This window comes from Balaenoptera physalus, assembly GCF_965194825.1.
Source record: "Balaenoptera physalus genome assembly, chromosome: X".
NCBI classification, from domain to species: domain Eukaryota; kingdom Metazoa; phylum Chordata; class Mammalia; order Artiodactyla; family Balaenopteridae; genus Balaenoptera; species Balaenoptera physalus.
The window spans coordinates 129,108,677-129,121,129 of NC_138903.1; the positions used below are offsets into that span (position 1 = coordinate 129,108,677).

At 44.4% G+C, this 12,453-nt stretch overlaps 1 protein-coding gene across 4 annotated transcripts in view; it reads left to right on the top strand.

Annotated features, from left to right (window-relative positions):
- The window catches only part of AFF2 (ALF transcription elongation factor 2), a 486,511-nt gene that overhangs the window by 322,587 nt on the left and 151,471 nt on the right, over positions 1-12,453 (top strand). For 2 of the 4 annotated variants that reach the window (XM_082445730.1, XM_082445731.1), the window contains exon 5: positions 9,091-9,177. The exons of the other annotated variants lie outside the window; for them this stretch is intronic. In XM_082445730.1, coding sequence (XP_082301856.1) covers positions 9,091-9,177 — 87 coding nt within the window. The remainder of the gene's footprint in view (positions 1-9,090; positions 9,178-12,453) is intronic. 4 annotated transcript variants of the gene reach the window in all.

Sequence of the window (12,453 nt, forward strand, 5' to 3'; positions counted from 1 at the left end):
TAGTTTTACATTTTCGACTAGTACCCTTGACCATGTTTAGAGTATATCTGAATAACTTATTTCCATCCTGAGGCTTCTGTAGAATATATTGGTCAAATGCGATTCTGGTTCTGAGCAGTGCCCCAACTACATAAAAAAGAACTAAAAATCAGTCTAAGTAGGTAGAAAGAGATAAGGTGAATGTTCCTGCAAAAGAGAGATGAGAAAATTTAAGGCATATACACCTGGCTCTGTGGGCAGTATCTCGGGCAAGTTCAGTGAGAGTGATGTTGCCTTCATCCCCAGGCTCTGGGGAGGAAAGGGCACAGGAGGCTCTGGAAGGGCCCTCCCCCAAAAGCAGTACTCTCAAAACCCAGAACCTGGGGACTTCCCTGGTGGCGCAGTGGTTAAGAATCCGCCTGCCAATGCAGGGGACACGGGTTCGAGGCCTGGTCCGGGAAGATCCCACGTGCCGTGGAGCAACTAAGCCCGTGCACCACAACTACCAAAGCCCGTGCGCCTAGAGCCCGTGCTCCGCAAGAGAAGCCACTGCAGTGAGAAGCCCACACCCTGGAATGAAGAGTAGCCCCCACTCACTGCAACTAGAGAAAGCCCACGTGCAGCAACGAAGACCCAACGCAGACAAAATTAAATAAATAAAAGAAAGAAAGAAAGCTATCATGTTTGAAAAGCTACAGCAGCCCTTAGAAATGGAATACTAACATCTTGTGTAAGTCTTTGAAAAGGCTTAGACTGGGATTGAGAGAAATGTATCCTTCTGTCTCCCTTTGTCTGGAGTTGTCGTTCTCCAGTGCCTTTCACTTATAGTAGAAGCTGGCTTTCTAATGACTGCTGTGTCACTGCATATACACTGTGTATCTGTCCAGCAGTGAGAGATCAACAAATCTCTGGTGATTCTGGGAAAATGATAACGAATTGCATGTTATTCTTAAAAAAAAAGCCAACTCTGACAAGTTTATTTTAGTTCTACTTTTGAATGATAACTAATAAGTGTCATTATCTTACACTCATTCTTATTTTGAAGACTCTAGCTACCTAGAGTCCGGCCACACCCTGAGCCTGGACCTGGTCTAGCGGCCCACCTCTTAGATGCCTTGCAGAGAGTAGACGCTCAATAAATGTTTTTAGAATGAATGAAATTAAAAGTAGATCATTCAAGATGTTGCTGGGGGGAGAAGCCAGTGAAGGTGTGTAGGTTTTATCACGTTGGTTTAGCTGACCTGGAGCTGAAGGAGCAAACTGGAGGTTAACCGTAAAGAAATATCTCATGCTAGGAGGATATAGCATGTCATTCCATCCAGTAAAATGGCTCTGAAAAAGAAAAGACAAAAAACAAACAAACAAACAAACAAAACATGGCTGTAACATTATGAAAGCCCGGAGAATTGTTTCAAGCCAGTATATTTTATTTTTATTTATTTATTTGTCTTTATTGAATCATAGTTGATTTACAATGCTGTATTAGTTTCAGGTGTACAGCAAAATGATTCAGTTGTACATATATAAAACTGAATATATATATTCATATATATGTGTATGTGTGTGTGTATATATATATATATATGTATATATTCTTTTTCAGATTCTTTCCCCATATAGATTATTACAAACTATTGAGTATAGTTCCCTGTGCTATACAGTAGGTCCTTGTTGGTTATCTATTTTATATATATAATAGTGTGTATATGTTACTCCCAAATTCCTAATTTATCCCTCCCCCACCTTTGCCCTTTGGTAACTGTAAGTTTGTTTTCTATGTCTGTGAGTCTGTTTCCATTTTGTAAATAAGTTCATTTGTATCATTTTTTTAGACTCCACATATAAGTGATATCATATGATGTTTGTCTTTCTCTGTCTGACTTACTTCACTTAGTATGATAATCTCTAGGTCCATCCATGTTGCTGCAAATGGCATTATTTCATTCTTGTTTATGGCTGAGTAATATTCCATTGTATTTATGTACTACATCTTCTTAAACCAGTTATCTGTTGATTGGTACTTGGGTTATTTGTGTCGTATTTTAGATTCCACATGTAAGTTGATATCATATGATATTTGTCTTTCTCTGTCTGACTTACTTCACTTAGTATGATAATTTCTAGGTCCATCCATGTTGCTGCAAATGGCATTATTTCATTCTTTTTTATGGCTGAGTAGTATTCCATAAACAAAACAAAAAGACAACCTACCGAATGGGAGAAAATATTTGCAAATGATGCAACCAACAGTGGATTAATCTCTAAAGTATACAAACAGCTGCTCACGCAGCTCAATATCAAAAAAACAAATAACCCAATCAAAAAGTGGGCAGAAGATCTAAATAGACATTTCTCCAAAGAAGACATACAAATGGCCAACAGGCACATGAAAAGATGCTCAGCATTGCTAATTATTAGAGAAATGCAAATCAAAACTGCAGTGAGGTATCACCTCACACCAGTCAGAATGGCCATCTTGAAAAAATCTACAAACAATAAATGCTGGAGGGGGTGTGGAGAAAAGGGAACCCTCCTGCACTGTTGGTGGGAACGTACTGTAAATTGGTGCAGCCACTATGGAGAACAGTATGGAGGTTCCTTAAAAAACTAAAAATATAGCTAACATTTGATACAGAAATCCAACTACTGGGCGTATACCCGGAGAAAACATGCACCCCAATGTTCATTGCAGCACTGTTTACAATAACCAAGACATGGAAGCAGCCTAAATGTCCATCAACAGATGAATGGATAAAGAAGATGTGGGGGGGGTGTGTGTGTGTGTGTGTGTGTGTATATATATATATATATATATATATATATATATATATATAATGTAATAGTATTCAGCCATAAAAAGAATGAAATAATGGCATTTGCAGGAACATGGATGATATATACACACACACACACACACACACACACACACACAATCAAGCCAGTATATTTTAAATGATGGTCATTTGGATGTACTTAATGGTAAACTAATTTGAAACAGAAGAGCTAGAAACTCGAAAAAGGTAAGAAATGGCCTTTGAGAAACCTCAGATTCCTCTGATGCCTGAACTGGACTCTTGAGCAGAAGCCCTCCACCTAGGTTTCCTTTTTGCCCCTGATCTTTGCAAAACATTTCTCGATGGCCAGTTCTTACATTTCTTACCCTTGAACTGGTATGAATATTGCCTTTACCAAAGAAGGCAATTTCAGTCTAACAGCATTTTCTAGTGGGACGGCCAGTTTTCTGTTCTGATTGGTTCAACTAATTGAGACAGATGTCCTGATAAGGATCGATATTTACAAGGCAATCATCTGTTGGGAGTCAAATTCCATTAGTTGCATGGGCTGTGGCCTCAGGTTGCTGTTGCCGAAATTTGCAGAACTCGATGGATCTGGTTGAATTCTGCCCAGTATATCACTGTGGTGGTCTGTCCCCCTTTTGCAGCCTTTGGGGTAACTGGTCCAGAAGAAGTTGCATGGCTAGGTCCTGCATATGGCCATCCACATCCCATTACATTCAGTGGATGAAGTGGAATTGATTGCATCTGGCAATGGCAAGAAGATGAATAGATTGTCTGAATGAGCACATGCTGAAGCTGTGGGGTCATTGACCTCTGTGCTCCCCGATTCTAAATTAGAATTAGGCTCTTTTTTAGTGGAACCCTGGTTTGGGGGCTGCCAGGACAAAGGCATCCAGTGTGAGCTGGATTTTTTGCATGTACTGTCCAGGGGCCAATGCAGAAAATTTCCAGATTCCCTGAAACAACTGCCAACACTATAAAGAGTTTTGAATAAAGCAGTCATTTATTTATTTGAAGGAATAGTGCCAGGGTTTTTACACCACGTCAATGAAATCATAACTTACTGTTAGAAACTTTTAAAAGATTTAGGCTTTTTTGTTTGTTTGTTTTCCTGGTGGATTGCATTTTGTGTTGGCTCCTTGTTGGGAAGTCTTGTCTAATGTAACAGTTGATTTTATACTTCTTCCCTACCAGCACTTGCATAGAAATCAGAGATACAAGCTCGGGAGACTGTCTTAAGAGCATTCCAAACAGAAGAATATTCATTCAATTAAATGGAACAGGGTTTTGAGACCGCTAGAGAGGTTTGGGAGGAGTGTTAGTGATCAAACCCAGGAAAGTCTATGGTTCCACTGTTGGTGGACTTCCCAAGAGCCGAGCAAACAAACAGACAGATTGGGCTGTTAGCCGCCTCACTGTGAGACAGCAGGCTCCCCTCGTGCCCAGCACTTCCCCACCGTCCCTGAGAACAGGATCAATTTCCTTAGCCAGTTTGGTCAGCCATGTTTATATGTCACGTAAAAAACCCCACTGGTCCATTTTCAGTTTTGCATCTTCTCATCAATATCACTGACTTTACAGAGATAAAGAATATAATCACATGATTGTGTAAGGCAGTGCAGTTGGTCCACTAGCCCCACCACTACCCCTGCCTTTCTAGGAATCCCTTTCCCAGTACCCTAGCCAGGGGCTATCCCGCCTTTTAGATATGGGCCACTCACTGCCTTCTAAAGCAGTAGGCTCTGTGGTTGGAAATCTCACACAAGTGGAAATTCTTTCTTAGTTTGAGCTAAAATTGTTTCCCTAATAACATCTACCCATAGGGCTAGTCCTAACCTCTTGGTCCACAAAGCAGGTCCCAAATCTCTTCCATGTGCCAACCCTTCGGGTATCTGAATGCACCTCTCACACCTTCCCTCAGCCTCCCTTTTCCGTAGACTAAACTTTCCCCCTTCTCTTAAAGGGCATTTACAAATGTTGTGGTAACCGTCCCTTTTAAGAGATTCCAATGCCCCTGCTGAAATGGGGCATCCAGGTGGCACGCTCTGTTTCAGATGTGGTCTGTCTCATACAATGTACTGTTATTGTACAACCGACTGTTACCTTCCACATTCTGGGCATCATGCTTACCTAAATATCACCTGAGTTGACATTGGTTCTTTTGGCTGCCAAATCCCTCAAATTTACTGAGGGGTCAACTAAAATCTTTAGGTTTTTAGCCCATGAATTACAGCTAAGTCAGGTGGTCTTTCTCGTTTTGCAATTTCACACTTGGTTTGTAGAATATAATTGCAGTTTTCATTTACCTCTGTTAAACTTCATCTTACTGGCTTCAGGCCAGTTTTGCAAGATCTTTCTGAGTTTTGAATGCTCACGGTTTAGTGTCACCTGCAATTTTGATATGCAGACATTCTATATGTTTGTTCTTAAGTTATTGATTGAATGACATGTTTCTGAAAGCATTTGTTTCAACCAAAGGGCTCAATAAAACGTGAGCCATTATTATTATTATTATTCACACACAGACACACACATACACACACGTACGTGCACAGACACTGCTCCCCTTGCCTTCACCATGAAGCCTTTCCCAACGCCTCACACAGAGAACTCCTCCCTGACACCTTAGTGTGTCAAGCAGAGTGAGCTCTTCACTGGAAGGAACTTGACTTTTTATGCTTTCTGGATCCTGGTGACTGGTACATAATAGTACAAGTTAATAGAACAAAATGCAGGGAATCCATCAAAGGGACTTCACCTCTTTGTGACTGTTTCATCTGTCCAATAAGTATGATGCTAATCCCCTGCCTCTTTAGTTTGTGGTACAGAAAGTCCAAGAGTGAGAACTAAGTGCCTGACAGATTGTAATCAGTTGGTAAATATTGATATTATTCTTATTAATAATATGGTAATTCACACATAGAAACTTCAGAAACTAATGATAATATCTCATATTAGCCAGTTATTACGGACTAGGCACTGGAGATAGGTGAATAAGACAAGTCTTGGGACAACATACTAGATACTTGAAATAACAGCCAGCTCTGTGTTCGATAAGTATGGGATGCATTTGAGATCAGCAGAGTCTGGAGTTCAGACTGTGTTCTGCCCCTCAGCACGTGGTGGGGCACCCCGTTTCTGTTTCTAAGTTGGGCAAAGCAGGGCTGCCCACAAGTTCTTTTGGCTTTGCTCAAGTCCTAGTCCTGGAGGATATGCTTGGAAAATAACCGCTGGTGGAAAAGGGCCTTTTCTGATTTTTCTGGGTTTGACTAGGGAGTCTTCAGATCACAGGAGTGTAAGCATCTGCCCTATTGTCAGAAATTGTGTCGAATGCTCTACTGCTTGTGAAATACTGAAAAATAAACCAGCATTGCTTACTTGGTCCTTTCTCCACAAAACACGTTAGTCAGCCTCACGAAGGGGAGACACATGTAGTGTCGTGGAAAGAGTGTGCACTGTGGACCCGATCCCCAGCGATCGCTTACGGCCAGTGTGAGGCCCTACCTCTTGCAGCCTCCACTACGTCGACTGCCCAGTGGGGGGATGAATCCCTGCTTTGTCTCTCTCGGGGAGGATCAAAGGAGCCCAGAGATGAAGGAGTTTCAGACCAATATCGTGTGCGTGTATGTGTGTGTGTGTGTGTGTGTGTGTAATTTTGGGGTTAGCGGAGCAGTCATGCTTGTGTTGAGTACAGGTGCTCAGCCCTGGAGCCTGTTGCCAAAGCCTTGGCAACACTTTGGAGCAGGTGCTCATCCCCACCTGCTGAACAGGAAGAGGATTAGTACAGGTGGATCAGGGTGGGTGCGTGTTCTTATCTTGGGAGTAGCAAGAACATAAAAACAGATTAATATCCTTCACGTGTGAGTGAAAAGAATCACAATGAAAAATCCGCTGTGAGCTTCGTGCACGTTCCAGGTCTAACTCATTTTGAGAAGTGGAAGAGCTTGCACCGAGGTTCTTTGCTGAAGACAGTCTTTCAGGAAATTATGTTCCTTTCAGCTGCCTCCTCCCTATCTTAATCAAATGCATTGGTGGTGCCACGGAGCCAGCTTGCTGCTTCATGAAATCTCACGTTCTCAAATACAGAGACTCAGTTGTCATTGAAAATGTGACAGTGTACGTATCAATAGCTTCGTGTGGATTGGCCAGCGGGGCAGCGTGCTCCGACAGTAACTCAAGATCATCCCATTCTGCCGCCCAATAAATACAGCAGACCTGGGGGAGAAGGTACACTTTCGAGAAGCGATTCATCCATCCAGGTGTCTGAAACACTTTTGAATAAATCCAGAGGCACACCTCTAAAAGCCAGTGATGGAAAGGGACGGATAACGAAGCCTCTCGTTGATCGAGGCCTGCTCCGTGGTTGCTGAAGAGACAGTACGCCTATCCCAGGCTGGGGCTTGCTGCCCTTTGGTTGACTCTGGCTCAATAGGACCTGTGTCTTTTAAATCAGTGGTCCCCAACCTTTTTGGCACCAGGGACCGGTTTCGTGGAAGACAATTTTTCCATGGACGGGATGGGAGGGATGGTTCAGGTGATACTGCGAGCGATGGCAGCAGCAGATGAAGCTTCGCTCGCTCGCCCGCTGCTCCCCTCCTGCTATGCGGCCTGGTTCCTAACAGGCCACGGACCAGTACCGGTCTGCGGGCCAGGGGTTGGGGACCACGGTTTTAAATGATGGGACTAATATTGGAGAAGACCAGCCTTACTCAGGAAAAACTATATAAAATTTAAAAGAAATCATTGAGTATTTTAAAGACACAGAGTATCTGGAAATTCAGCTTTAAACTGTTGTCACGTAGAGTTACTTTGGGCCAGTTTTGATGAATACATAAGTAGCATTTGTCACGAACGTTATCAACTGCGTACAAATGCACAACTCGAAAACACTTGGAAATAGTCTATCTCTTAAGTAGGTTAAGCATCCCCTCTAAATCTTGTATGCATTTTTAATGTACTTACAGCCTCTTTTTAAATAGCGCCAGGTAGAATAATCTGTGTCAGGGCTCCTCTGAACTGTACTTACAAATTCTGCTGCAGCAGTGCCACTGTGAATGAATCTGTGAAGTATCTCGTTGCATTACAGCTCTGCATACATCAAAGACTCTTTCTGAACTGGATAATTATAGAAGGGGAAAAAAACATGTTTTAGTGCTACCTGAGAGTTATTAATATTACCTTTGAAATGACTAATTATGTTACCCATAAAGACTGGGAAAAAGTATTTTATAACTAACTCATTAAAAAGGCCTTTCATAAACTTTGATCCACCCCACCCTCCAAGCTCTCCTTCATTTCCATCATTACATTGATTTTTAGATTTAATGTTTATATACCAAAATGTTTGATGAATCCAGCACAGGCTGGCACCCTCCTGCTTCACAAACTTTGTCATCTCTCTGAGGCCGGGGTGTTGAGCATGTGATTTAATTATCCCCACTCTTCAGGTAAAGCACGTTGGCCACGAGCCCTAAGACTCAAGCAAGATTTGAACAGCACCTCTTTTCAAAAGGAGCGTTTGAAAGAACTGAGAAGGTGCCCCCGCTGATAGCAGAGAGTGGGCACCAGAGGGGCTTTTCCAACGTTAAGACTTGAACTCACAAACACACTGTGTCAATAGCATGGCTGCAATCTTGTCACTATCTGTTAGGCTACATCAAGAGAAATGACTATCAGAGCATCCAGAACGAGGGTGGTGATGGTGCCCTCCCCTGAGCTGGCAGATCACACCTGAAACAGGATACCACGAGTTAGAGGAGCCCAGGCAATGCGGACTTCCTCCTGGGAGCGCCTGAGATAGTTGACAGAACGCTGAACTCAAGCATTAGAAGAAAAGTAGAAGGTTCTTGATCAGTGAATGAACAAGCCACCCATGTGTCCTCCTGGCGAAAAGACAGCACCAGGGGATATGGCTGCTGTCTCCCAACAGCTTCTCAGGCGAAAGAAGAGGTGATGAGTTCTGTGCGGCTTCAAAATACGATCCAGAGGTAGAAACTCCCGGGAGACAGGCTTTTAGCTCCCAGCCAGGAAGAATAGTGTGATCTGGCTGTCTCAACACGGGACAGGCTGCTTTGAGCGGTAGTGAGCTCACCGTCACTGACAATGTGCAATTGGATGTGGGATGGCCCTTTGTCTCGCAGATAGGCTTCAAGCACCAGTGTGGAGCAGGGGAAGGGACCGAATGTTCCCCTGAAAAAAAGTAGGCCAATTAAGTCAGTAAGTATTTAGAAAGGGCCTACCATGTTTAGTGCCAAGAAGGTGTTTCATTTTTCGAAGTGCCCGCAAATAAAGTTGCTTTGTTTTTCCTCATCAGGAGATGACCCATCCCTGGCCTACTCCTCTCACTGCCATGCATACTTCTGGAAACTCTGAGCAGAGCACATTTTCCATCCCAGGACAGGTCAGTTATCTTCCTTGCTCCATTTTCCTTGATCTGATGTCAGTTATACCAATCTTCCCGTTGGATTCTTAAAAATAGAAATGGCCTTGGTGTTCTAAGCGCCATAAAATGTAGACTCTCTCGTGTCCCTCGGGCTGTTAATACAAATAGCATTTTATTGAAAGAGCATCTTTAAGAGAATGTCCACCAGACGCTGGCATGCGAATCCTAATGCCTAGAGCACCACCACTGGCCAAGCTACTGTGCCCAGAGCTTGTGGACTGGAGAGAGGAGTGAACTCATCCCTTAAGAAAGACCCAGCAGATGGTGGAACAACATCCAAGATTGTTTTTAATTAGAAACCCCTATACTCTTCAGTCTAATGGATCAGTTTTCACTTTTGTGTATCACTTGTAGTCCTCGTTCACAAGCAGGCAGATCTTCACACACCAACACACCATATTGACAGAACTTTTTCTCCTACAGTTCTACTCAAATGTTTCATATAATTTTTTTCCTCACTTGCTCTCAGTAAGAATTTTTTCTCACCATCAGTTTTTAAAATGCCTGAGTAGACATGGATATTCTAGTAACACACTTTAAAAGAAAAAAATAATGTCTTCCTTCTTTTCTTCCTTCCTTCCATCCAATTAACCATCCATCCACCCATTCATCCACCCATCCATCCATCTACCCACCCATCCATCCATCTACCCACCCATCCATCCTCCCATCCACCCATCCATCCACCCACCCACCCATCCATCTACCCATCCATCCATCCACCCATCCATCCATCCACCCATCCACCCATCCATCCACCCATCCATCCACCCACCCACCCATCCATCCATCCGCCCACCCATCCATCCACCCACCCACCCATCCATCCATCCACCCACCCATCCATCCACCCATCCATCCACCCACCCATCCATCCACCCATGCATCCACCCATTCATCCACCCATCCATCCACCCATTCATCCATCCATCCATCCATTCATCCACCCATCCATCCACCCATCCACCCACCCATCCACCCACCCATCTATCCACCCACCCACCCATCCACCCAACCATCCATCCACCCACCCATTCATCCACCCATTCATCCACCCATCCATCCACCCTTTCATCCACCCACCCACCCATCCATCCACCCATTCATCCACCCATCCATCCACCCATCCATCCACCCATTCATCCACCCATCCATCCATTCATCCACCCATCCATCCACCCACCCATACACCCATCCATCCACCCATCCATCCATTCATCCATTCATCCACCCACCCATCCACCCATCCATCCACCCATCCATCCATCCACCCATCCATCCATTCATCCACCCACCCATCCATTCATCCACCCACCCATCCACCCATCCATCCACCCATCCATCCACCCATCCACCCACCCATCCATCCACCCATTCATCCACCCATCCATCCACCCATCCACCCACCCATCCATCCACCCATTCATCCACCCATCCACCCACCCATTCATCCACCCACCCATCCACCCATCCATCCACCCATCCATCCACCCATCCATCCACCCATCCATCCACCCATCCATCCACCCATCCACCCATCCACCCATCCATCCATCCATCCATCCACCCATCCATCCACCCACCCACCTATCCATCCACCCATCCATCTACCCATCCATCCACCCATCCATCCACCCATCCATCCACCCATCCATTCATCCACCCACCCATTCATCCACCCATTCATCCACCCATCCATCCACCCATCCATCCACCCACCCACCCATCCATCCACCCATCCATCCACCCATCCATCCACCCATCCATCCACCCATTCATCCACCCATCCATCCATTCATCCACCCATCCATCCACCCACCCATACACCCATCCATCCATCCATCCACCCATCCATCCACCCATCCATCCACCCATCCATCCACCCACCCACCCACCCATCCATCCATCCATCCACCCACCCACCCATCCATCCATCCATCCACCCATTCGTCCATTTATTCAAAAACCACGTACTGAGAACATATGATAGTCTTAAAATTAGGGATGAAGAAAAACACAAAACGACAGAACAATGTAGCACATGTCTTCATAGAGAATAAAAGGCCCAGGAAGGATCTAACACTCCCTGGGGGCACTGACGAAGTGCTCAGAGGTGGCAGCACCTGGAGGCTGCTTACAACTTTGACAGGTGGAGAAGGGCCCCAGAGAAGAACACTCCATGCAGAACAGGGTGGCAAAGGCACCCAAGGGATGTGATGGGATGCAGACTATTACAGTCTCGAGTGGCTGGATCCTGGTTTGTGTGATGGGGAGCAGAGAGACACAAACCCCAGGCAAATAAGTGCATCTCTGGGAAAGGCCTTGAATGCCAGCCAAGGAGTTTGGACTTTATTTGTAAGAGAAACCCAATCACATCCTTTAGTTTTCAGAGTCATCGTTTTGAGAGTAACATTGGCCTAAACTGTGTTTAATTATCCCCTCCCACCTTTGAAAGGGGTCAGAACTGTGAGCGGCCACCCCCTCTGTCCCTGTCCTGGGGTATGTCATTCCTTCCTGGAGCACCACTCTCCCTCGTCAGACATCCCTGGGCTTGGTATCCTTCTTCCTGGCATTTCAGCCAAGGGATCAATTCATCTGTTTTGGGCACTGAATCCAGCACTTGTACAGCGATTGCAGTTTTTAGCTGTGTTCTCCAATTTTGGAGATAATTCGTGCAAGTCGCAATTTTGACATTTGCAAGTGTTTACAATAGAACTGGTTGTTGAAATGGGCTCTTGTAGTAAGTGCACAATTTGGAATCAGGCCTGATTTGCATTTTTGGCCAATTATCTGTGCTACCATCAACCACATGATAAAGGTAGAAGCAAGTGGGATAAAATGGTGAAGCCAGGATGGCTACCCACCCACTCTTTTGTTTCGCTTGATTCCTGCCAAAATGTTGGTTTGAAAGAAAAGTACATTTTAAATCACAATAATATTAACAATGCGTATAATGCTTCGATGTGCCTCGCCTGGTTCTAAGCACTTAATACATAGTAAATAATTGAATCCTCACTATCACTCAAAGAGGTCGGTAATTTGACTCTCCTTAATTTACAGAGGAGGAAACTAAGGTGCAGAGTCAAGTAATATGCTCAGAATCACTCAGCTAATAAACGAGTGAACCAGTCTTCAGATCCAGGTGTTCTGGTGATGTTTTATCACACCGATTTGCAGATGCTCCAGTTCAAATTCCATCTTCCAAAACGTGGGTGTCTCCAGCAAATACATGTA